The sequence below is a fragment of the Quercus robur genome, chromosome 12, assembly GCF_932294415.1.
Source record: "Quercus robur chromosome 12, dhQueRobu3.1, whole genome shotgun sequence".
NCBI classification, from domain to species: domain Eukaryota; kingdom Viridiplantae; phylum Streptophyta; class Magnoliopsida; order Fagales; family Fagaceae; genus Quercus; species Quercus robur.
Genome location: NC_065545.1, coordinates 34678313 through 34704204, shown reverse-complemented (window position 1 = coordinate 34704204; position 25892 = coordinate 34678313). Strand labels below are relative to the sequence as shown.

The following is a 25892-nucleotide window of genomic DNA, read 5'->3' as shown; positions in this document are numbered from 1 at the left end:
ACCAGTTATTTGTACTTGGCAAGATGGGATGCATTTTTCTAAAGGGTTGACTTTTGCAAATAAATCTGCAGTGAAGCGTGCATTAATAATATACGCAGCAAATGATAATAGAAATTTTATAACCCGGAGGTCGAGCAAAACAAAATTGTGCGCCGCATGCACTGACGACAACTGCAAGTGGTATGTTGGGGTATTCATGAAGGCTAAACTTAATGGTCTGTGGGTGGTCACATCTTATGTGGGTCCACACACTTGTATACCCTTTGGCTTGCAAAGAGACGGTAAAATGATGGACTATAATTTTGTTGCATCAGAAATTGTGAAAAAATTGCGACAAAATCACACTGCTCGTATTGATGAGCTCTGGGAGATCATACGTACTAAGCATAATCATGAGCTTTCTTACTATAAAGTATGAGACGCAAAACAAAAGGCAATTGCTAAGATATTTGGGGATTGGGAGGAGACTTACCAAAGGTTGCGAAAGTTGTTGTTGGCATACTTGGATCAGGATTCGGGTACTCGGTACAACTATCACACCATACCTAGGCCAAACGAAGTTATGCGTTATTGCGCTATGTGTACTGGGCATTTGCTCCATGCATTGCTGCATTCAAATATTGCAAGCCAGTGATTAGTATTGATGAGACTCATTTGTATGGTAAATACAAAGGGGTGTTGATGATTGCAATGACAACTGATGCTAACCAAAAGGTTTTGCCTCTCGCCTTTGCTGTTGTGGACAAGGAGTCAGGGCCTAGTTGGGGTTGGTTTTTAGAGTGTCTCAGGACTTCCATAGAGCATGTCATACCTAAAGATGACATTTGCATTATTTCTGACTGACATAAAGGTATCAAATGCGCCATTTGAGAGTGGCCTAGAGGTGAGGATGGAAGAGAACAAGTATTACTGATATTGCCTTCGACATGTTGCTAGCAACTTCAACACAAAATTTGAGGACCCGACTCTAAAGGCATTGGCCTTGAAAGCTGGATATGCGACTCATGAAGTGAAATTTGAGTCCATAATACAAACCATTAAGGAGGCCGAGATTAATTTACTGAGGGGTGTAGACCCTACCGATCACCACATCCTACGCTATATGCCATACACATATCTAATGAGTGAGGATGTTGACAAATGGACCCAGTCACAGGATGGTGGAAGACGTTACAGGGAAATGACAACCAATATCTTTGAGTGTTTTAATGGGATACTTAAAGGTGCCTGCGGTTTGCCCATTGCTGCAATGGTTGAGTTCATTTGGTCCAAACTTGTTGCATATTTCTACGATCGACATCAAAAAATTATTTCTAATCTCTCTTAAGGTAAGGTATGGAGTGATTATGCAATGAAGATTTATAACAAAAATGAGCAGAAAACTACAGGACACACTCTGAGGAATTTTAATAATGAAATTGGTGTATATCAAGTGGTTACCCCGTACAATTACCATAGAGGTGGAGGGGGAAACCACAGTCATGAAGTGCACGTAATTGAGCAAACATGTGGTTGTGGAAAGTGGCAAAACTTGAAGATCCCTTGTTCACATGCAATTAAAGTTTTTAAAGGTCTGCACCTCGATCCGACCAGCTATATTGACCCATGTTACAGTTTGAACAATGTCATTCAGACATATTCACATCATTTTGTGGTGCCAAAATCGGAGTCATTATGGAGGGATGTTCGCGGACCACGGTGGGTGCCTGACCCACAGCTGTTGGGGTAAAGGTCGTCCTGTGATGTCAAGATTAAGGAATGAAATGGATGGGATACGATGAGAACGGGGAAGCTGGAGGGAAGATCTGGACTTGAGGGAGATTCAACCAAGGCAACGATGTGGAGTGTGTCATCAAGACGGGCATAACCGCAGATGCTGTCCCAATTCCCATGGGGCTTCGACAAGTGGTAGTGCTGCAAACTAGGCAAGTGTTGTCACTGTTTTTATATAATATGCTCAGAATGTCATTTGGTTTTTGTTCTTCACATTTGGAAACTAACAACTGTATTTTTATGTTTGTCAGGCGAGCGGAGACTGGATTTTGGAATGGCATTGTACATGGGACTTGTGGTTATGTTCGGTATGGACAAGTACTAGGCGACTATGTAGACTATGTTGTATTAGTATGGACAAGTTGTAGGTGACTATGTAGAGTATGTTGTATCAGTATGGACAAGTGCTAGACGACTATGTAGACTATGTTGTATTGACTTAGTTGTTATTTTGTTTATTGCTAAATGTCGTTGTAATTGAACATTTGCTATCCATTGTACTCGTTGCATTAGTTGCGTTGTGCAGCTTTTGCCTGTAATGCAATGATATGGCATTGGCAATGTAGCTACTACTTTGGCAACTTCAACCATAGCGGCCTTGTTTGAACCGATGATAATGTATTGAATGTTTTTGTGTGCTAAGAGGGCAACTATAATGCCCATGAATAGTAACTGTTTGCATCTGATGTACTCTCTCCTTGACTGGTGATTATGCTTGTATCTACTTCTTTATCGCTGACCATGTGATGTGTTCTGGATCTATTTTACTATTGCAAGGGAAGGGAAAAGTAATTCTAGTGCAGGAATGCAAAAAAAAAAAAAAAAAAAAAATTTCCCAGTGGAAATCGAGTTTCTAAAACTCGATTTCTATTTGGGTGGCATATTCATAAATAAACTACAACACCAATTTATAAAAATGCCACTTAAATGGAAATCAAGTTTTAGAAACTTGATTTCCACTGGAAAATTTTTGCACTGGCATTTCCCCCTAAACAGTTTTGAACTCTCAGGTTGGCACGAAAAATCCAATTAAAAATCGAGTCTTTGAGACTCGATTTCCATTTGAGTGGCATTTTCGTAAATTATGCTGGCAGTTTATTTACGAAAATGCCACCTGAATGGAAATCGAGTTTCAAAAACTCGATTTACAATGGAAATCGAGTTTGAGAAACTCGATTTTTGTGGGAAATTTTTTTGGCAAAATCCCAGTGGAAATCGAGTCTCAAAAGACTCGATTTCCATTTGAGTGGCATTTTCGTAAATTGCTGAAATTGTTTATTAACTCAAACCTACTTGCTTTTGATTTAGAAATTAGTTTTAACTTCAATTTAAAAAAAGAAAAAACAAAGAAAGAAATTAGTCTGAACCGACTTATCAAAATTTTTTTTTCTCTCTCTCTCAATAAGGAGACATTGACAACTGAAGTTTTGTACCGTCTTTCATGGGCACCATGGTCATCATATTTTTGCAGGGGAATTATTAATGTTGTTGCACACACTCCATTCAAAATTTTTTTTTTTTTTTTTTTTTTTAATTCAAGAGTCAAAATTATTCTTGTTGCGTTGGTTTAATATCTTAACTCTTAATGTGGTAAATACATACACACACACACATATATATATATATATATATAGTATCACTTTGAAACATATATTAAGTATATTTTTGTATCACTTTGAAACATTTTATCATTAGTGTGTTCAAGTGTTGATTTATTCATCGAGATCCTTATATCTCAAATCTTTTGTCTATTGTATTTTGTATACAATGTCTACATGTTAACGCTACCATCACTATCACTATCATTACCACAACCACCATAATTACCATCAGAGTTATCACCAATTCACCAACCACAATAGCAATTGTCAAGGCAACGCTCATACCAAATCCTTGTTGACACCAGAACCACCACACCAACTAAATCATAACTGGAATTGCACCACCATATGATTACCAGCACCTGTAATACAACCAAAAAAAGAGGACGAGCCCCAAGGGCAATAGAAGACATCCCATTACCAGTTGAGGCTTTGTCACCCCAGACTTCAATTGCCTCTTCAGATATTTATATCAGACTCCTATATAAATAGTTAACAACTCCTACACTCCAATTCTCTAGTAATTGCAAGTTCATCCCTATTTTCTCATGAGCTTGTTATTAATAAATTGCGTAAAGAAATTCCAACTGTATATAAATAAGGTACTTTCTTACCCACTTCCACAAATCAACCCAGGGGAGGTACGGTTAATCCACTCTCTGGTTATGCTGGACTGACTTGAATCCCCAGTAATCATCACAAAAGGATGGCCCTTGAATTCTTTCAAAGAACTTACATTAGCTTATAAAAAACTATATAATCACATCAAAGTTATTACAGTCTCCAAATGAAATTTTTGCTATGTAGTCTCCAAATGAAATTTTTGTTACGTTTCTCATATATAAGGTTCAGGACAATTGAGTTCAAAAACAGCAAACAACCTATTGCAATTTTAAAAGTATGGTTAAATTCAATCTCCTTAGAATCGAAAAGAACCAAGGACTGAAATGCTTTCCAACTATAATTATCATCTACATGTCAAAGGAATTTCAATTTTCCATTGCCCACAGAAGCTTTTGCATCCAAACCCGACGCTTTCTGAGCACCCTTTAAATCAGAACATGATCCAGAAGCACCTAAAGTGACAGCAAAATAAAGATACACTGTGCATAGGAAAGCTAGGAGAATTAGAGCTATTAAGAGGAAGCGGTGCCTTTGAAGGAGTGTTGGCCAGCTTAATGAATCATCCCGCGAGAATTGCTTCCTGAATGATGGTGACCTACGATGAGGAGAAGATAGAATGCTGTCAAGAACCATGGCTTATGCACTACCTTCCTTAGCAAACCTGAAATTATTATTCAAGAGATGACAGGTAAACAGGTTTGATCCAGACAGGATTTTATAGATAAGGTGAACAATCAGGCAGGCAAAAGATGCAAAAGTGTATTGCTTTCTTTTTGTAAGTATAAGTTTATTGCTAGCTTTAGAAGAATGATTTTATAATTGCAAAGGGCAGCAGAGTAGCTCTCTCTCTCCCTCTCTCCACATGTGTGTGTGTGTTTATAAATGATACATGATGAATAAACAGAACTATCACTAGGAGAACAATTATGATAAAAGGGTGATATCTCAATGTCTATGTATCACTTTAGCAGTATAATCAGGTTGCTTACTGATTAACCAATCATCAACAAGGGTTAATAGAAGGCTACTGGGAGTTAGATAACACTGGAATCAATGCGATACAGATGTCTACACTCACCATGATGAATCAACCAGGCTAAGTGCTACACTACATGTCATTTTCTAAGCAAGTGAACAATAACTATGTCTGTTTGGTTAGAGCTTATAAGCTCAGCTTTTAACTTTTATGTACAGCTTTTTAAAATCTCACTTTTTTTTTTACTTTTTCAAAATACAAGTATAATTTCACACACTTTCAGCAAAAAGTAAATAAGATGTTCCCAAACGGACATGTCTAAAATTTTTTAGGCAGCAAGTATATGAAAACTGCAAAGAAATCATGAGGCTCCATATGAAACTACCACTTCAAGCAGGTCACTGCAAATGCAAAGATAAAGATATACACCATATGGACACATTATTTTCATATACAAGAAGGAGAAATTTTGTGTAGGAATCTTGACTAAGGAGCGTGGGCAAAAAGATTCCACCAAACAATTTCTTCATTTAAGCTAATATCAAAGAACTCTTCATTACTTCTTTTGCTCCAACCTTTAGATGCACAACGAACCATAGTTAGGATCATTTTGTGAGACAATATCAGAAAACATGTGGATTTCTGTAAATTTCAGTGCATTTAAATACTAAAAGGTCGGAAGAGCAAGACAACCATGGATAACTACTGACGGTCCAGTGCAGCTTGGCTACAAATAGTGGTGGGCCAATGAGACCCAAAACAGAAACCAACAAGCAATAGGATTGGGGATAGAGAGAGTTTGGGTTTGAAGGGGGGAGGGTGAGGGTGAAGATGAGAGAGGCAGACATGGATAATATCACAAGCAAGCTATGGTAATTTCATAAGGCAGCAGACCCTGACACTAAGCATCATCTTCTTTCACGATAAAGTTGCACTTACAATAGTCAAGACTAGAGTCATAGGTTAACATTCACTACAAAATCCAACCTTCACTCACTTGAAGAAATGTTTCTTCAAGTGCATAACCAAGAATAGCAGCAAAAGTGATTGCACAAAAACTATGAGAGAGGAGTAGTTACACCTAAGTTCTGAATTCACCTGTATTATTATGAATAAATTGAACTGATCAAGATATGTATTTAAGAGAATATTTACACATACCCCAACTGAATCACAATATAACATATTTGCATAGTTCTTAAATAACTTGAACATCATCAAACTTATTCTGTAATAGTACAAAAGTCCAAAATGAACCTAAACAAAATAAAAAATTACATCGCCCAAAATCTATCATAGCATACATTAAACAACCCCCCTCAAAACACTTTTACTCAACAAAAGAAGAGAGTTGTAAAAATATTTTAAAAGTATACAAGCAAGGGAGCAAGAGATTTCTTATGACTTGCTTGGAACATATAAATTTTCCTTTTAATATAATATGGTTACCAGCCATAAATTGCAAAACATGTAAATCTGATTTGAAGCAGAGCACTGCAGAAAAATTAACTAGAGACACTCTTAGGTGTATAATCAATTCAAAGAACATAAGCCCACCCAACCAGAAGTAATTACTTATGAATTTGATATTAAGTTGGAACCTTCCAATCATATAAAAATAGCAGGTAATTAACTTGGAACCTTCCAACAATGACTATTTTGATATAAGAACAAAAGGTTAGGAACTAAAATGACACATTTGATAGGTTAGGAACCATTTTGAAATATGGGGCTAAGGTTAGGACTAATATGGTAACTAAACCTTTCTTTATATACAACTATTGATGACAATATGCAGAGTAGCATAACTGGTTGGTGGCCCCTTTTCAGGTACAATTATTTGTAAATTATAAATTATCATTTCATAGCATTACCAGACTCAAAGGGGAAAAAAAAATTTATTAATTCTACAGCAGAAAAATAAGTCCTTTCACACAAGCATATCTATACTCATTGTTGATGAGAAGATCAAAACAGTTGCTAGCAATAATTTGAACCCCACATTATAGAAAATACAGTCTATATCTGTTTGTGAGTGGCCCAACAAGAGTTCAACTTACAACTTCAACAACAAAAATCTCAAAAATCATATGATATATTGCAGAGTACTCAAAAAAACACAAGACCCAGAAAATGCTAATGTGTTTATACTTCACCAAACCAAAAATAAAAAACAAAACCAAAACCCCTAGAGACAGTACAGCATAGCATCAAGGTGTTCCACACAAAATAATGAAAATACTAGTGGCCAACACAGCAACAATTACCAAATTGTGTCTAGAAGAGTTACTGTTTGATCCATCCTTCTTTCTAAGATGGTGAGGCCCTATGAGCTTCATCCTCAACTTGCTTGGAGAAATGAACACATGAGTCTGCAATTAAGAAACCAAAACACTATAACCTGTCAATGTACAGCTGATATATAAAGTTCCAAAGCCAAAACTTGCAACAAAGCAAACCCAATAAGTACTTAAACCATTTCCATTCCACACCCCATTACAGTTCCTATTAATATATAATTCAATACATTATTGCATCTGTTCCAACAAATTCGTCCAGAATTCACATACCTTGTTTGTGCACGGTTCACCCTTTGAGGTCTTGCTCTTGCTGGTGAAAGTTCAATACTTTCTTCAGTACTTGCAAAAGTAGAAGCAGAACCCGAATTTTCTTCATTTTCAGTCGTTTCATCTTCATTTTCTTCAGTGCTGATTCTGCAATTTAAAAAATCCAACAAGACTAAGAATGTAGTACAAGAGAAGCCACTAACTGCTATAATCCAATTAATGAGTTATCTCAAAAGTAATAGCTTCAGCTTAATTACATAATGCTCAGTACTCTAAAACTTATCTCCTGCCATTGGCTCCATATAAGACAGAACAGGATAAATTCTTTTATTCAAATCTTCTGAGTGCAGGACACAGGTATTGTGCCCTCAGGTGTGTTACACGCAAATTTTCCTATACAAGAAGTGCCTTTTAAAACAAATCTAAAACAAATTTGAAATGGAAAAGTAAAAAGTCTTTAGTTAAAATTTGAAACTTACAATGCCAAAATTTGGAGCACTAATGCCTCTTGACCCAGTTTACTGTAAAGAATTGCCTGTCAAAGTCAGGAATAATATTTAGCAATAAGCAAAGACCATTTACCATTTGGCACTAAAAAAGTATCAATGCCATTCATGCCTGACCTAACAACAGTTTGAAAGAAATGATGCAAATCATTAGGCAGTAAATGATCTGAATAGTACATAATCAGAAGAGTCAGCCAAGTCAATAGGCAAAACCAACAACAAAGTAATTATAAGAGTTCCAATGGTCCTTTTCCAACCATAACTCCGATCCTTCGATCAAGTAAAGAACTTCCTCTGGATCATACAAGTCTGAAGACGACAAAAATATCTGCAGTCTTTCTCGAAGAGGACTTTCAAAGATCGAGTTCATTCTATTATTAGAAATTACTGTCTCATCTACCCTTCCAATGTCACTGTTTTGATAAGTATTTTCAGTTTGAAAGGCTTCAATTGCTGATTTGGCAAGTGATAGAGCATATAATGTATGGAATTGAGTATCATCACAGTCCTGATCTTCAATCAACCACTGGAGGTGCCTGTGAAATTAAAAGAGGTGAAAAAAAATTCACGGTCTGAAAGGCACATAAAATAAGAAAGAAGCTTCAGAAGCATAGGGGGAAAAGGGGGTTGAGAAAAACATGAGGAACAAAATTTTGTAACAAAAATAAAAGATACCAGATAATTGTGTTATGAAAGACCCGTATCATATATAGCTTTGAAATAATCTCACGGATGAGAAAAATAGACTTATGGAAGAGCAAACTGTACCGTTAGTTATATGAATCCTTTATCTCTTATTGTTATAGATAGTGAAACAACACTACCTGAATGGTAACAAATTTATGGCAAGGAAACTTCAGTTCTTAAAGACTATAGTTGTATGACTTATAATTTTAGGTCATACAACTATAGTCTTCAATAATTTAATGTATAGTTCAAGAAAAAGATGTCTTATACCCTTCCTACAACTTTAAAAATATACACCTTTTAAATTGAATTTGACATGAATTTAAGCTGTATAAGGAATATCCTAGGAGTTCCCATATATATAATAATTATAAAAAAAAAAAAAAAAAAAAAAAAAAAAAAGAAGAGGAATATCCTAGGAGTATCGGATATATTTTCTTTTTCTTTTTTGTCATTCATGTTGCTACAACCAAGAAAATAAAGAGATGAAAATGCAACCTTTATCTTTCAGAAGGCTGCATTGTCTCTGACAGCGAAAAGAGATTTACTGCTTCCTCAAAATGCAGGTCAAACAGCAATAGAAACCCCACTTGAGCATGAACAAAGGAGAGCATATCCTTTGACAATTCAGCATCACGCTCAAGTTCCTCCACCAAGGCAATGGCTTCTTTAAAGTTCTTCTTTCTCAAAACGTCTTTGATTTGTTCTTCAGAAGGTAATTTACGTAGCAAATAACCTAGCAACCATTTAACATGAAACAGGAGAATTTATCAAGACCCCTCGAGAACAGAACTAAAAAAAGCTATTGGTTAAGGCATAATGTGAACATCTAAATACAATACAACATGTACCCTTTACATAACAAAATAGACCAGCAATTGTAAAAATGGGTGAAGCCCCATCAAGCTCGTTTTACATACCTTGTTGGGTGTTCCAACAGCAACAAGTTTCCCACTCCCAACTTCCTTATCAGCAACAAAGCTAGCTCCAACTCCTTCCCCACCAAAACTTATCGATTGAATACACCTACCCGACTTCTTATGATACACCTCCATTTTCATGGACCTCAGAGGTAGGGTCCAAGGAAACTGATGAAAAGGCTGATGAGGTTCTAAAGTTGGATATCTTGGATTGTTGGACTCCAGAAAATCACTATAGATGGTCTAAATCTAGAAATGTTTAACACTTAGATTTAGTCCATCCATAGTGATTTTCTGGCGTCCAACAATCCAAAATATCCTACTTTAGAACCTCATTAGCCTTTTCATCAGTTTCCTTGGACCCTACATACAGAGCAAAGTTCAAAAATAGATACGGTCCTGATAAACAACATAATCATACAGCACATTTTCAAACTTCCCAACTTCATGAGGCTTAGCCCTCTAATTCGCTGCAGTTAAATACATCACAAATTAATAAGTTAGAATCATTACCAGCCACTTCAAAATCGACCTAAAAGCTGCCTTCTCCAAGCTTATTGGCATTAGAAAAGTTATTTGTTGCTACTTTTATTGTGCTGAACTTGAATTTTAGTGCTTCCAGCCTTTTCATAGCATCATCATCTTGATGAAAGTAACAAGTGAACAAACCATAATGATTAAGTAATTTCCATCATAATAAATAATGCTTTTTAGCTGCTCATATATTGTAAAATAAACTTTGAAAATGTATCATTTCAACTACCTTTTTTGGACCTTATGCTGTCTCGTATAATAAGGAGGAGGTCTTGCATGTCTTTCGTCAGATGCCTTGGGCCCAGCGTTGTGTCCATGTTTGTGCCCCCCTGTCCCACAAGGAGGTGCCTTTGATATGCATTTCGGTCGACCTTCTGGTTGAACAGGTAACCCACCAGCCTACTCAACATGAACATAGGGGGGTCGATGGCTGATGAAGGGCCAATAGACGTACTGTCGGAGGGTGGCTCCTGTCAGGTGGGGTTAGATGAATACCCAAGTCAATGGATGGAATGGGTGACACCTCGGGAAATGACCGTGGGGTGGGTGGATGAATGTCAGAACCAAGACAAGGATGTGGAGTCGATGGAGGGATGGTGGGACTACAGGATGGATGTAGGGTGGGTGAAGGGATGGTGGGGCTAAGAGATGGATGTGGGGTGGGTGGAGGGGGATCAGGGGTAGGGACAACTCGAGGGGTACAAACAGGCAGACGTTTGGTAGGAGCTGTGCTCGTGCTTGGGCTCTCAGTAGTGCTTGGCCTCTGAGTAGCTGCTGCCGCAGGAGTAGTTGCCTCCTCATTCGGGACCTCAGGGTCCGGAGGTCATACACGGCCAATCGCTTGCACTGCAGTCAGCACATCAATAATGTCCTGGTGGTCCTCTGTGCCCACCGGGTGACGACTCAACAAACGGAGGTATCCTTCAATCTGCACATAGAAAAACCAAGTATATTAGTAATGCAATACGAAATCAACAATGAGAATGAATAATAAAATAATAGTTTGAACAGTAACTGGTTCTACTACCAAGAATTGCAAATTATAAGGAGACCAAGTATTACGTTTAACTAAATTTAAATTATTTTTTCTATTGGACTAGAAGCACATTATACTCCCCGCCCATATGTTTCCTATATAATGTTAGATATGGCACGATTTGTGACTATCTAAGTGCCCCCATATCTATATTGAAGTTTCTTTTTTTGGCTGTTTAAAGCGCTTAGGAAGGAAAATTCTACCAGCAGAAAGTACTTTCATCTCATTAGTTGGTAGTTATGATACATTACCATTACTTTCTGATGAAGATTATCTGCTGCTGTTGTCTTTTTTATTTAAAGCTTTCATGTTTGGTCTGTAGAAAGTGCAACATGAATTGTTGGTGGTATATTCACCGCAACTGCTTGAGAAGGAGCATTCTGGATGCCGTGCTTTGATGAGAGATGATAAGGTACTTCTCTCTGAATCTTGTGCTAGGCAATATTCCTTTCTCTGTTTTTGTTTTGGAAATGTTACTTTATTTGGTTTTTTGTTTTCCTTCTATTTTGTTATATCATTAATGCTTTGTCTATTCTGTTTACCTTGCTGTTAAAGGTGGATGATCTTTCTAGAATGTATAGACTGTACCATAAAATCTCTAAGGGCCTGGATCCTGTTTCTAATATATTCAAGCAGGTAAGTTGTTTCCTACTTACATTTATTTGTATAACCACAAGGACATGTAGATGCTCGTTTGTTTATACATTAGTACTAATACTTTTTTGATGTTTTCCCTGTTGTAGCATGTTACTGCTGAAGGTACAGCCCTGGTGCAACAGGCTGAGGATGCTGCAAGTAGTCAGGTTAATTCTATTCTCCTTAAGTGCAGTTCTCTGTTCTTATTTTATTAAAACATTTTTTCCCTATAAAAGAAATTGCGTTTCTTGGCATAATGGCTCACAAGTTTTGTATTCCTTTTACTATTTGCTCAATGTGCAAATTGCCTGGTGCACATGTTGGTGGATATTCTTGGGGCTTATATTTGTATTAAACAGAGGATAATTCTACTAATGGAAGCTCCAATCTTCTATGTTGTTTGTCTTCTTAATAGAGTGAGGATGAATGGACTGAAATTGAGGCTCAATTAGTGTATAAATTTTATTACAGATTTTTTTTTGGCTTAAGTTGATTCATAATTTGTATTTTCCTGGTAATGTATGATATAACTAGTTTATGTATGTACGAATGAACAATCAATGTTTGTTGCTACTTTTTATGCTGCAAAATTGGACACCTTGTATTCTAACAGAAATGCCATGCATTATCACAGATCTCAGGAACTCTCTAGTTGCAAATATCACTTTGCTTACTGGTTCCTCTGATTGGTTTAGGGCTTAAGCATCCATGCCTTTTGAAATGGTAGTTTAATTGGTTGAATTGTGTGTGTATATATATATATATATATTTATTTGAAGATAATATATTTGGCAGCGCTGGGAAAGGAATGAATGTCAAATAATAGGTTGCCATACAGGCATGGAATTTTACAGTACATAATTGTTGTTGAATGTTCATTCTTCAAGAAGGTCCAATAGATCTTGGAACTAGAAAGCTTATGTTTATTCTTGTAGTCTGTATGTGTAGTTTGTTATGTGCAATTTGTTCTACCCACAAATGTGGGGTTGTTAAACAAATGTTTGCCACACAGCCCTGGAATTCTACTGGACATATAGGTGTTGTTACATTTTATTGTATAAGTGACACAAGTGCTGTTTCATATGATTTATATATTTATGTTTTTGATTGGTAAGTTACTCAACAATCAATGAGTCTCGAACCATGACCTTACCCTCCTCATTGTTATGGAACGAGAAAGTGTCATTTGAGCTAGAGCTCACTGGCTACATTAAAGTTCTATATTGAGTTTTAGATCTTGGATTAGAAATATTATGTTCCTTTGTAGTTTATTGGAGAAATTTATTGATTTGTGTTATGCATAACTTCAAATACTTACAAAGTAAGTTCATAGAGAACAGAAGAATAAGAGGCCAATTATTTTAACATTGAATGAAGCAAAAGTGATTGGTGAGCAATGCTATATTTTCCTATCATGATTTTTGTTTTGCAGATTTTGTGGTGGTTCTTTTGGCATTTAATTATGATCCTGTATTGGTAGCATATGTTCATTATATTTTGTCATATGGTGCATAGTGATTTTTTTTTTTGGTTAGATTTATTGATACTAGTTGCTACTTCTAGTTTTACCATTTCATTTTTGTTATTGCTTTTGTTTCTCCTTTACTGGTTATGGTGGGATAAGTTTTGTAAAATAAGTTGTTTTATCAGTTTTATAGTAAGAGTGTGTTTGGCTTTTGTTATTTGTCATTTTTTTTCTATTTGCTTTTTGTCTCAGCTTTTTTGCAAATAATCTAAATTTTAGCATTTAGGAAATAAGCTAGCTTTTAGCTTTTAGTCACACTATGCAAATAAGCTACCGTAAATAAGCTGTTCCCAAACATACTCTTAACTCTGCTATTAGATTTTTGGCTTTCCATATCAGTTTCTTATTTCTTAATTACCCTGTTTCTACAGGCTGCAAATGGGGCTGGTGTGCAGGAACAGGTAATTCTTTGACCTACACATTTTTGAATTTTTATGAATGGTAAGGGAGGTTAAAGATTGATTTAATTCTGTGGCCTTCAGGTTCTCGTCCGAAAAATAATTGAGCTGCACGATAAGTATATGGCATACGTGAATGATTGCTTTTTGAACCACAGTTTGTTTCACAAGGTATGAGCTGAAAAATACTAGTTTTTTAGATTGCCTTGTTACTCTGTCTTCTTCTAAACTATTAATATTTTTGAGTGTTCAATAGGCCCTAAAGGAGGCTTTTGAGGTATTTTGCAACAAAACTGTTGCTGGCAGTTCAAATGCAGAACTACTAGCTACTGTGATAATATCCTCAAGAAGGGTGGGAGTGAGAAGCTGAGTGATGAAGCCATAGAGGAAACACTCGAGAAGGTAGCAATATAAGTTTCTATGTTATATTGATGACAATTACATATTGCTGGTGTTGGCACTAGAATTAATCTATGCTATTGATTTCTGGTTGTGAAATTGCTTGCATATATTAGCGACAAAGACCTCTTTGTAGAATTCTACCGGTAAGCCCTAAGTTTTTAGTAGGTTAGAATTTTGACTATTGGTTAGAAATTTTGTATTTAGTTGTCTATTTTAATTTCATTGTTGATTTTATGTCTTCTTTCTCCGCAGGAAAAAGCTTGCTCGTCGACTACTTTTTGATTGTAGTGCTAATGAAGACCATGAAAAGAGTATACTAACCAAGCTGAAACAGCAGTGTGGTGCACAATTACATCAAAGATGGAGGGAATGGTGAGTTCGTCATGATAATTTGGTCAAAATTTTGTATCTGTTGACATTATTGTGCTCAGTTAAGATTATGTTTTGCATTTCTTTATTTATTTATTATTTTTTTTTTTGGGGTTCCAGGTCACAGATTTGACATTAGCACGGGAAAATCAGACCAACTTTGAGGAATATCTTCGTAATAACACGAATGTAAACCCTGGAATTGACTTGACAGTTACTGTCCTTACTACTGGATTTTGGCCAAGTTATAAATCATTTGATCTCAGCCTCCCTCCAGAGATGGTAACATTTACTTAGAGAATGGGCTTGTTTAAATTTTCAGCACTAACAGTAGTTCTGCAATATAGTAGGAGGTTTTGTAGTATTTTATTATATTATTTAATGCATTTGTTACAGGTAAGGTGTGTGGAGGTTTTCAAGGGATTCTATGAAACAAGAGCAAAGCACAGAAAACTTACATGGATTTACTCATTGGGCACTTGCAACATAAATGGGAAGTTTGATTCAAAACCCATTGAACTGATTGTGAACCATCTCAATATCCTTCTAGTGGAAATAGAAATCTTAAGGCGTATATGTTGTATTAAGTTCTACTATGGGCCCTCTGCTTGTAGGGCAATTCAAGTTATTCCATAAAAAATTGGGAAGAAGAATGTATACCATAACTCTAAAGGCTGAAATAAGAAATATGACCTTCGATTTTGAAATTAGATTTTGAAATCAACAAAGTTCTCTATAAGGTAAATGAACAAAGTTCTCTATAAGGAATCTTAAGTAGAAAACAACTTTAAGCTACTTCTTTGATGCTAAGCATACATTGGACCACATATATCATGTTTTATAAATAGTGGTTTCATGCTAAGAAGTACGGTAATATGTATAAGATGTGGAGAAGTTACCATTAGAATCAATGTAGCACCAGGAACATCGATGAACCTCCGAGTCACCCTTTTGAACCAGTCGAAGTACTGATGCTGTGGAGGCATATCACCAAGCACTGCTTGACAACACCGTTGAAGGCGGTTACCCCAATTTATGATATGCAGAGCATGTTTCCGCATCCAATTAATGCCCACCTTCCCCCTCAAATCAATGGCATGAAGCACGGTGTCAGTGTCAACATCAATGGCAATTTCTTGGATCATCCCAAATTGACGGACGACACGATCCGGTGTATGTATCTCTACTAGGTTGAAACATACAAGTGGCACCGTTGCCATCCACACAGCCCTCCTTGCAACGCACCATGGCGAAAGGTCCTCAAAATTGGCTTCATACGGCTGCCACACCACCTACAGTAGCCCAAAAACAAGTACGCAACACATTAGGCAACTATGTTTATATTTCAAAGTTCACCAAACATATATCTTGTTCCTAAACATGTTAACATGTTAAACAAGTCATTTTCATACCTGGCTTGGCAAAATTGAAGCTATTTGCTGGCGATACCTGTCCCTGAAGATGTGGGCAGGCCTGTTTTTCTTGTTTAGGACCCATACCCACCTACAACAATCAAGAACAAAAGATCAATATTTAGAACTTTCCTACTAAGATAATGTCATGACTAAAACTGTAATGTTATCACATATAACTACTAAGATAATGTTATAGATATTTACTCAATTAATAATATCACTAGAATAAGAAACAATCCTTATAAGGTAGAGACTTACTTCAGGTACAGAGGACCACGCGCTGGAGGACTATAAGCGTCCACTGGCGGGCCACGCTCAATTGTCAGGCACAAATAGGGGAACCTGGCCCATACCCAATACTGCACCAACAGTAAGCACCCACTGATTTGACTGGCGTCCTTATGGCTTGCTCTGCATAGCTCTCAGTACAACCATGCAAGACAAGCACTTCCCAAACTGTACCTTCATGGGTTGCGAAGGTCTTCCAACTGCTGCACCCACATTAGATGCACCCTATCGTCGGATTTGTCCATGAATATTGTGTCCCCCAGTAGCGCTAGGATATAGCATCGTGCGTACTTATGCAACTCATCCTCTTCGGCATTAGGCGGCAATGGATTAGCAACTTGCTCCAAAAGCCATTTGATGAGAATCCTTTGGCCATTAAGTTCCTTATGCTGGTCTTGAGTTATAGGTTGAAAGCCAAGGAACTCCTCGCACACAGTCATCCAAGTTTTCTGTGTGCTCCTTGTTACAGCGTCACCATCCACAGGAAGCCCGAGAATCACCTCCACATCCTGCAATGTGATGGTCATCTCACCATGTGGCATGTGGAAGGTGTGAGTCTCGGGCCGCCATCACTCCATTAAGGCTATAATTAGGCCATGGTCAAGCTCTCTACCCGGCTGCCTCAGCAGTCCCTCCAAGCCCAATGCCTTAATGATGTCAACGACTCGATCATCCACCATTGGCTCTCGGTTGGAGAACTCTTCAGTACGGCCACGACAAGTAAGGGCCCCTGGATCCTGCACAAAACGGATCCTTGGATTAACATATGACAAACATCTGCATGTACATTGTATGAATTAAATGGGTGTACATTTGACATAAATATTTACTGCTGTGTTGTACCTGCCTATTCCAAATAGCTTCTGACTGATGGGTGGGCTGCAACTTTAACACCGACTTGTCAATAGGGCCAGACTGCATATGGTCAATCCGTCAAGCATTTGCAGCAGCCATACTGCACAAGAATGATAAGCAATTAGCACGTAATAGACAGGATTCAAAAAAAAAAAAAAAAAAACCCAAAAACAATCTAAGAAAAATTCTCAAAAAACAACTTATATCTGGCCATTACGTTATTTTCAAAACTTACTATCCTGGTTTATAACAAAACTCTAAGTTCACAATAAAACTTACTATCCAAAGTCATATAACGTAAAGGAGTCAAACTTTATTAATACTAGCTTTTTAACCCGCACTATGTGCGGGAGCCTTTTTATTTACATTTATTACAAAAGAAATTTTTTTTAATAATATTTAAATACACTTTTACCACGTACTAAACACCCAACACATATCTCCATTTACAAATCTAATTACAAACACCATAGGTAGATACCAAAAACTAATTTAACCCAAATCTAATACAAATACTCAAAACAAAATTTATTTTAAACCCATTAAAACCAAATCTAACTCAAATATCTAAATCTAAAACAATCCAACCAAGTGCATTTGAAGATGCTGATTCAGCATCAACTAACTGTTTTTTCTTTTGAATTCCAATGTACCTCTACATTCTTTTTTGTGTGGTTTCCACCAATCATGTCCCTTTTGTGAGGAATAAATATAGACCTTTGTAGATTCCGTTCAACCCCAACATTTATATATTGCACAAAGTAAATGTATCTTAGAAGCTTGATAAGAAACTATTAAAAAAAAAAAATTATAAATGCATGTAAACCACAAAGTTTGATCATAATCTATGTTTTGTTTAAGCTACTTGAGGACATAAATTTTCTCAACCTCATTAATTGTAGACACATTCTCCATACTCTATCTATTCACTAGATGGTTAATTCAGTTTCACAACTCCTGCTAAACCATACTAACAAAGAAAAAAAATTTCCTATTGAAGTCTAAACTCATATGCATTTTTTTAATGCATAACATACATACCAACCAAAAAACTACAAAAAACATATTGTTTATAAACCAAATTATTAGCGGTATGTTAATGGACAAAGAAAATGCTAATTTTGAGATTTTGCTGAGAAATTATACATGAGAACTTTTAGTTTCTATTCAAATGCAAGTTCAGTTACAAAAATGATTTCTTAATTCTTTATTATAAGTGGCTAAAGTAATATTCTACCAAAATTAAGCAGAGATATTGAAGAAAGAATCTTGTAATCTGCTAACAAAAAAGAGGGTTGAGAAGGCAAAGCATGGAACTAAGCAACTAACTGAAGAGAGTATACATCTCAACCTTCCCACTGTGGTTAGAAAACTATTACCATGTCCAAATTTCTAGTGTGTTAAGGCTTAGAAATGTTTATATGGAATTTATATATGTATTACGGAGGTTAAGAATTAAGTTTACTATTAAAATGTTTCATATTTTCAATCAAATTTTAAGTGTAGAGTTTCTTCTCTATAACAGATCTAATTCAATATTAAACAGCAAAAATAGTTTTTAACAACTGAGAACGTGTGTAAAGGAATTACAGATAACATAAGCAAATTGAAGATGACATGGGAAATTGTACATATTTAAGATCTATATGTAGCATCTGCCATAAAGCAATTAATTTATTCCATTGGCATCCTATATAACCCCTTAAGAGATCAAGATGACATATGAGAGATTTCCAGTTACCCTTAACAGAATAAAAAAATCATGAGAAAGCTTTAAAACAAACAATAGTAACAATTACATAGCTTTGAAAACAAAATTTGTAGATTTTACAGTGAATTATCTGCATGTAAGCCTCCTTAACAATCACCTATTCTAGAAAAACAAATCTCGATTACCCAAATACTCAAAACAACACCAAATCTAACACAAATATGCAAAACCAAACCAATTCTAAACCAAATACCTTAGTATATAAACCCAAATCTAAAATCAAACCTGAATTAAAGCCAATCCGGCCAAAATACTCAAGCCAAAAGGGATTTTAAAAAGGGACCTTTCAGAAACAGCAGACCCAAAAAAAAAATCAAGTTTTAAAATAAAACTTTGGTGTGATATTGATTATTAAAGATTTGCCTTTTGAGTGATGGAGCAAATCTTCATCTTACTCTAAATGAGAAGGAAAATTCAAAATCAAAGCAACCCAAATATGCAAAATCGATTCTAGATACCTAAAACCAATTTATGCCAAGCCAGCTAACCTAAACAAAACTTCTAACCAAAATCCCTTAATCAAAACTAAATCTAATCCATCTATTTAAACTAATTAAACAAAACCATTTCTAACCGAAAAACCTGAATCATAACCAATCAACCAAAATACCCGAATCTAAATCATAAATAATGCCCAAATGATTCTAAAAGAAATTTCACTGAATATGACCTATACCCATTCTTTGACTTTATCATCCTATTCTTTCATTCTTCAACAGAATTAAAAAAATTAAAGAATTGAAAAGCCTTCCTTCCACAGAGATTCACATTCCTACTTATATAGATTAAGGGAAATTCCTAATTTACTTTTTCATTCCCACTTCATTTGTATTGCTTATAACTTTGTCTACAATAATCCCCTGCTCTATTTCAATATTCGAAGTGCCTGAAAGAGATTAAGACTCACTTAAGTTCTTTAAATCTGCTCCTTTATTTTAACCCAGCCACCATAGATAGCTAAATACGAAAAAATTAACGCAAATAACTAAACTAAAATCACTTTTACTCAAATACCTTAATCAAAACCAAATATAACCTAAAGACCTAAACTGAAACCAATCCAAACAAATATAAAAAAACTTGATCATATTTAATGCACAAACTAAAAAGCTAAGATAAAAACATAACTTAAAGACCTAAATCAAAACTCCCAAACAAATATCAATTCGGATCTTATTTAATGGTTAAACTTAAAAGCGAAGAGAAAAAATTACTAGTAGTGGTTCTGGCATAACAATGGCAAGAGGCTCGACGTTAGTGTGAAGACAGCCAAATACTGACTCTACTCTCTATTTATTTGTTCAGTAATCAGGCAATGCAAATGAAATAGAAATTCATTTAAAAATAAATGCAACATAAGATAAATGAAGCAATTCTAACCTTTCAAATTAATTCAGTAACTCATGTTGAAGTATAATAAATGGTCTATTCAGTGAGAGAGCCCTTTGTAGCATAAAATAGTTGGGAATGAGTAGTTAAAGACATTACATAACTAAAAAAAGACTATGTAATTTGTTTCTTCAATAGCAAACTACTAAGTGCTTTTTTATATGCATATAATTTAGTAATTTGTAATGGTACTATAACATTTAAATATATGAGATAACTATTTAATATAAGCTTGTAAGTCCTAAGCTCCTAATAGACAAGCAAATGGGCCTAATGAGATATACAATTCTCTCCTAAAAGCTATAATCCTAATCAGCAATAAAAAGTTAACTTGAAGCCAGAAATTTGGAAAGTCTTAAGGATGGCAGCAACAATATGCACTATCCAAGCAAGTTTGACTTCAGCCAAAGAGAGTTGAATGTCATCTGCATTGAATTGGAGGGTCCACCTTCCTATACAAAGCAAATTACATGTAATTTCAAATTATTGCAGAAAGGAAGAGAAATTAAATTACTTCACCAAATCCAAACCCAAATTTCATAAAAATCATAAAATAAAAATTAAATAAAGTATCTACATATTACGCCACAAAATCCAAACCCAAATTTCACAAAAATCAAAACTGAAAATTAAATAAATAACCTAAATGTTAAGTATCCAAATCCAAACCCAAAATTTCACAATAATCAAAACAAAAAATCAAATAAATAACTTACCAAGCAAAATCGGAATGGGTATGGGTATGGGTATGGGTATGGGTATGGTGAGGAAAAATGAATGGGTATGGGGGTGGTAATGAGAGAGAGGGAGAAAAGGAGAAAGGATCTTCTAGTGAGGGAGAGAGAGATCGAGGAGGAGAGGAGTCGATGGCTGGGCTCAGCCTCGTCGGCGTCGTCGCTAGGCTGGGCTGGGCTCTGCTTGTCGACGACTGTGGGGTTGTGTGCATGTGTGAGCGTGTGTGAATGTGAGAGGCCGTGTGAGAGATAGAGAGAAAATGAGAGAGTTTTGTGAGTAAAAACTTTGTGTGAGAAATGAAACTTTTGTGTGGGAAATGAAAATGTAAGTGGGAAAATGTAGGTGAGGCTGAGAGAGTGAGAGTGCTCTGGTTTATGTGAGAGTGAGAGGGTGAGTGTGAGTGAGAGTGAGAGAATAGAGACGAAGACCTAAATTTTGAAAAAGCCCAATTGGAAACCGAGTCTCTAAGACTCGATTTCTAGGGGCTTCCACGTGGATCATCCACGTTGACACACACGCGGAAATCAAGTCTTAGAGACTCGATTTCCATGTGAATGCCAAGTGGCAACTATGCCACATCAGAGCTAATCCAAGCATACAAACCGAGCCTCAAAGACTCGATTTTGAGGCCCAAAATCGACTCTTTAAGACTCGAGATGTCAGTAAGTTATAATGCTTGTAAACTAAGCCTACTAACTATATACTTACGATTTTATGGCCATTTGGCCATTTTGGCCTGTTATTCTCCAGGAGTTTCGTCTCTTTCTTCTTCTCTCTTTCTAAACTTTCTTTTCTTTTTCTTCTCTGAGTTTGTAACTTCTCACTGAGTGTTTTCACTGTGTGAACACCATTGTTGCAATTCTTTAAGCTCAGATTGATTCTTTTCACATCATACATTAATAACCTATATGAAAAAAGAAAAGAATACTGAAGTACAGTTTTCTCAGGTACTGATACTCTGCCTAATTAGGTTTTTCAGTTTAATTTAATCACGTGACTCCTTTGGCCAATGTAAAACAAAATGTGTGTCTTTCTCCAAAGACAAATAAATTCAACGATGAAGAAATTAACATGAAAGATCTTCTCAAATGGCATGCGTTGAACAAACAATCACGAAATACAATAATATAAGAGGAAATTTATTCTCGTTTAGTAACATCCATTAGTGAAGTACAGAATTTAAACAAGATGTAGAATTGAAATTCAAATTAAATAGCAGTAAATTAACATAAGACAATAATAATATAGTTTAATAATGTGAGGCCAGTAGAGAACAACAACCAATCCCACTCAAAACTGCTTTTGTTCGATTTGATCAAATAGTCTTCGTCCACACTTCATTCTCGTCGCAAGGGCAGAGTGTGATCCCAGGGCATTTGACTTTCTCCAAGTATTCCAAAGCTGGAAAAGATTCCTGCGGTTTTATCCAAGTTGTCTTCAATTCATTCAAGTACTTCAAACGTTAAGTCTTAACCTTGGACCATTTGCTTTCCCCCAGAGTTGCGAGGTTTCCTCCTCTTATGTAGAGTTTATCAAGGTTTGACAAAGAATCAGGTGTCAGCCACGTCGCCGTAGACTTGGGGAAACACTGAAGATCCAGCTTCTGCAGTTTCTCTGGAAGTTTCTCAATTATAGGAACCGTTCCAGCTGGTTTGGTTTCTTCTACAATCTTATCTTCTGATTTGGGTGCTTTATTTGGCTCAGCTGGTCCCCATACTATTGTTAGGTTTCGAAGTACTCCTTTTTCACCAAGATCTTGGAGAGCACTTAGATCGTTTCCTGTAGGGAAGTCCTTACTTCTTGCATTGACAGTCAGTTTCCTTAGCTTCTTCAATCCCATCAAATCATCTGAAGTGCCCGGCCTTCGATTTTGCCGATTACTAATGACAAAACCCTTAAGGACTCGAAGTTCTGAGAGTGCCCTTAGCCCCTTGGGCATGTCAGCTAGCAGATAACAGTCAGAAACATCCAAGTACCTGAGGTTCGTGAGATTGGCTATCTCCTCTGAGAGAATCTCCAAATTGTGACACTCCTTGAGATCTAAGATCAACAAAGATCTGAGCAGGCCTATGGAACGTGGAAGCTCTATAATTCTAGAGATCCCTTGAAGGCTAAGGAAGCTTAAACTTTTCATATTTGTCAATCCTCTTAAGAATTCTCTGCTCTGCACTTCAATATGAGATTTAGCTGATCCCGGCCAGCTTCCCAGGCAAACAACTTTGGCACTATTCATCTTCGATAACCAGTCCGCCGCACTTGGCTCTTTCGTCTGTGCCACATTTTTATCTTTCATCTTTGTTAGCCGCGCCAATTCGAGATCAGGAAAAGGCTCATTAGCATTAAATAATGTGACGGCATTTTCCAAATCTTGATCTGAAACCGTTCGCTTGATATCCTTGACTGTAGAAGGTTTCCTCTCGTCCGGCTCCACGATATTTTGCAAACACAACCTTTGAGAGCGTGGCCATGAGACATTTTCATCCACTACCGGATTCCCCTTAGAATCTAAACCAGAAGTCCAATCTCTCTGGGGAAGCACATTCCCCTTACCATCATAATCAAAAAACTTAGCTTCCTTGGAAAGCAGAGTCACAGCAGAACGCACAAGAGGATCCATTCTATAGCTTTTAACATGCTGGGGCTGCTTTCGCTTTTTTATAGCAGGCTCGATTAAGCCTCTCTCTTGAAATTCCTCGAGAATTTCATCAACGATTTTCTCAGGTGATTTTCCTTTAGCGTCCCACAACTCCTCTCCCAATCCCCAATATACAAAGATCCTCCTCTTCACCACTGCATTTTCTGGGAATACAGTAAAGCATGACAAAAGGAACTGGCTTTTACGATCAAGTCCGTAAAAAAATTCCTGAATTTCACGGAAAAATGAGCAGCTGCTGAAGAATACACCCTGGTGTACGTTGACCAATTCACCGACTGCACTGCGGCGCCCATTAGACCCGCTGCTTGTCTGTAGATTATTAGATTTCGAACTATTTTCTTTGGACAGACTGACTAGTGATGAAATCAGCTGCTGATTTAACTTCAAAATTTCCTTTCTGGTATCACTAAGCCTGTTGCTTGGAATTTTTGGAGCGGAGGGTGCATTCTCTTTTTCACTTAAATCTTGGAGCTTCTTTTGCAGATCTTCATGTTGTTTACATCGCTGATCACCTGAAGGAGTCTTAAGTTCAGTTAAGTAGCTTTTCATTTGTTCGAGTAACTTCTTAAGATGGTTAAAATGGATGCTAATTCTGTCCTTTCCTCCGCCGCCATTGTTGTTGCCATTATTGTCTGGGTTGGTGGTGATGGTGGCAGTGTTGCTGTTGTTGGTGGTGGTAGTTTCAAGTGTGGTTAGTGAAACAGTGGGCTCCCCTTTCGGAAGGGTCGAGGTTTCTCCAAGACTTTTTTGTGTTTCTGAAAGTTCAAATAGCATATAAAACACCCTTGAACGTTTAGACCTCGAATTACAAAATAACAAATTCAAGCTTTATAACAAACAACTAGTGTGCGGAAAATGTACAAAAACTATAAACAGAATTGGTAAACAATCTCAGCCAATTAAAATCACAACCTACAGCAGATAATAAAAGGCAAAGATAAAAGGGAAGGAAGATGCAAACACAAGGACAATACCCGATGTATTATCGAAGAGGAAACCGAAACCCTCGGCATAAAACCTCTCCGCCGCCCTCCAAGTAGTATGTAATCCACTAGAAAATGTAGTTGGGATACATGAACAGCAATGGACCCTCCAAGCCTAATCTACCCAGTGTACCTAAGCTCTCCAAGCTTCTTGCTCTAACGAGGTTGCGCTGAACCTATTTCTTTTCTAACTTCCTGGATTCCGCTACTTGACCATAGCATCAACCAATGTAGATTGGTTCCTTCCTAACTGCTTCCCAGAACACCAAACAACCCTCTCACAGTAATGGATATGGTGAGAACAGGTTTTGGTAAAAGACCTCTCAAGGGTTTAACAATAGAGAGGAAGGGAGTTGAGGAATTTGAAGAGACTCTTATGTAAAGATTGTAGATGAATCAATCTTGTTTTAATTTAGGGTTTCTCTCTCAAAATTCTCTCTGGAAGCTCTCTTTCTTTTGTGGGTATAAGGGGTATTTATACTGGGGTGAGAATGGAATGTGAAGAGTCAGGTTTTTCAAAACAGGGGTGGCTCGCGGCTTGGCCTCGCGGCTTGATTGAGTCACGAGTTCCAGCCGCGAGGTAACTGAACGGCCAGTTGTCCTATTTTGTCCTATAGTGCTCCAACTAGCATGACACTTCAATTTCTGGCATACTTGGCATGTGTGCTGTTTCTGGCGGCTTGAAGCCGCGAGTCACCCTCGAGATCCAGTCGTGGGTCTTTGTTTTCTTGCATACTCTTGAGCATTTCAACACTCTATCTCACTCACTACTCTTACAACAATCCCACTTAAATACAGGGTTACTGAATGCTGAAATACAAGCAAATTTGGCACGGAATAAAGCCAACAAGATGGTTGATTAAATTCAACCTTACAATCCCCCCCTTTGGCTATTCCGTGACAAAACCCTAAAACAGACTCTAGACTTAACATGTAAGTTGGGAACAGTTGAGCAAAACTCACTTACACCTAACTCTAGAAACTGTGAAGCTCTTGAATCATATGAACATGAAACTCCTGAAACACAACAATACACCATGATCATTGTATGCAGAAAAGCATGAAATGCATATGAAGCAGGTAATATGTGATCAAGCAAAAATGGAGTTAAGAAACAAACCATGGCTTGATCAACAAAGCAATCACTACAAGGTAGTGATCACAATGCTCATTCACACTTGGAATGAACACTTGAACAAACAAGCTAACAAGCTCAATGCAAGTCACTTGCATGCCCAACACTCAA

At 36.7% G+C, this 25892-nt stretch overlaps 2 protein-coding genes and 1 pseudogene across 3 annotated transcripts; 1 reads left to right on the top strand and 2 right to left on the bottom strand.

The window, feature by feature from the left end:
* Positions 1-4081: 4081 nt before the first annotated feature.
* LOC126709917 (uncharacterized) lies at positions 4082-8184 on the bottom strand. 2 transcript variants are annotated; one of them, XM_050410285.1, is made up of 4 exons: positions 8021-8184; positions 7545-7688; positions 7242-7346; positions 4082-4659 (listed from the first exon to the last, which is right to left on the bottom strand). In XM_050410285.1, exon 4 carries the CDS (start codon positions 4629-4631, stop codon positions 4353-4355), a length of 279 nt encoding a protein of 92 aa, XP_050266242.1. In that variant the 5' UTR covers positions 4632-4659; positions 7242-7346; positions 7545-7688; positions 8021-8184; the 3' UTR covers positions 4082-4352. The 2 variants fall into 2 exon arrangements, with proteins under 2 accessions (XP_050266242.1, XP_050266243.1); XM_050410286.1 differs by lacking the exon at positions 8021-8184 and adding an exon at positions 7799-7816.
* Positions 8185-10614: 2430 nt separating this feature from the next.
* On the top strand, positions 10615-15261 carry LOC126708423 (cullin-1-like; annotated as a pseudogene).
* A 1565-nt stretch (positions 15262-16826) lies between these two features.
* Positions 16827-24437, bottom strand: LOC126708422 (uncharacterized). Its single transcript, XM_050408215.1, has 3 exons — positions 22482-24437; positions 17101-17172; positions 16827-16994 (listed from the first exon to the last, which is right to left on the bottom strand). Exons 1-3 carry the CDS (start codon positions 24435-24437, stop codon positions 16827-16829), a joined length of 2196 nt encoding a protein of 731 aa, XP_050264172.1.
* Positions 24438-25892: the final 1455 nt, after the last annotated feature.

Excerpts from the sequence above, each read along its gene's own strand:
- LOC126709917 (XM_050410285.1), bottom strand. The coding sequence starts at position 4,631 with ATGGTTCTTGACAGCATTCTATCTTCTCCTCATCGTAGGTCACCATCA.
- LOC126708422 (XM_050408215.1), bottom strand. The coding sequence starts at position 24,437 with ATGCTATTTGAACTTTCAGAAACACAAAAAAGTCTTGGAGAAACCTCG. Across the intron at positions 17,173-22,481 it reads GGGAAAGCAAATGGTCCAAG|TCTGGCCCTATTGACAAGTC; the intron begins GTTAAGACTTAA and ends GACCATATGCAG. Across the intron at positions 16,995-17,100 it reads AAGCTATTTGGAATAGGCAG|GATCCAGGGGCCCTTACTTG; the intron begins GTACAACACAGC and ends CGTTTTGTGCAG.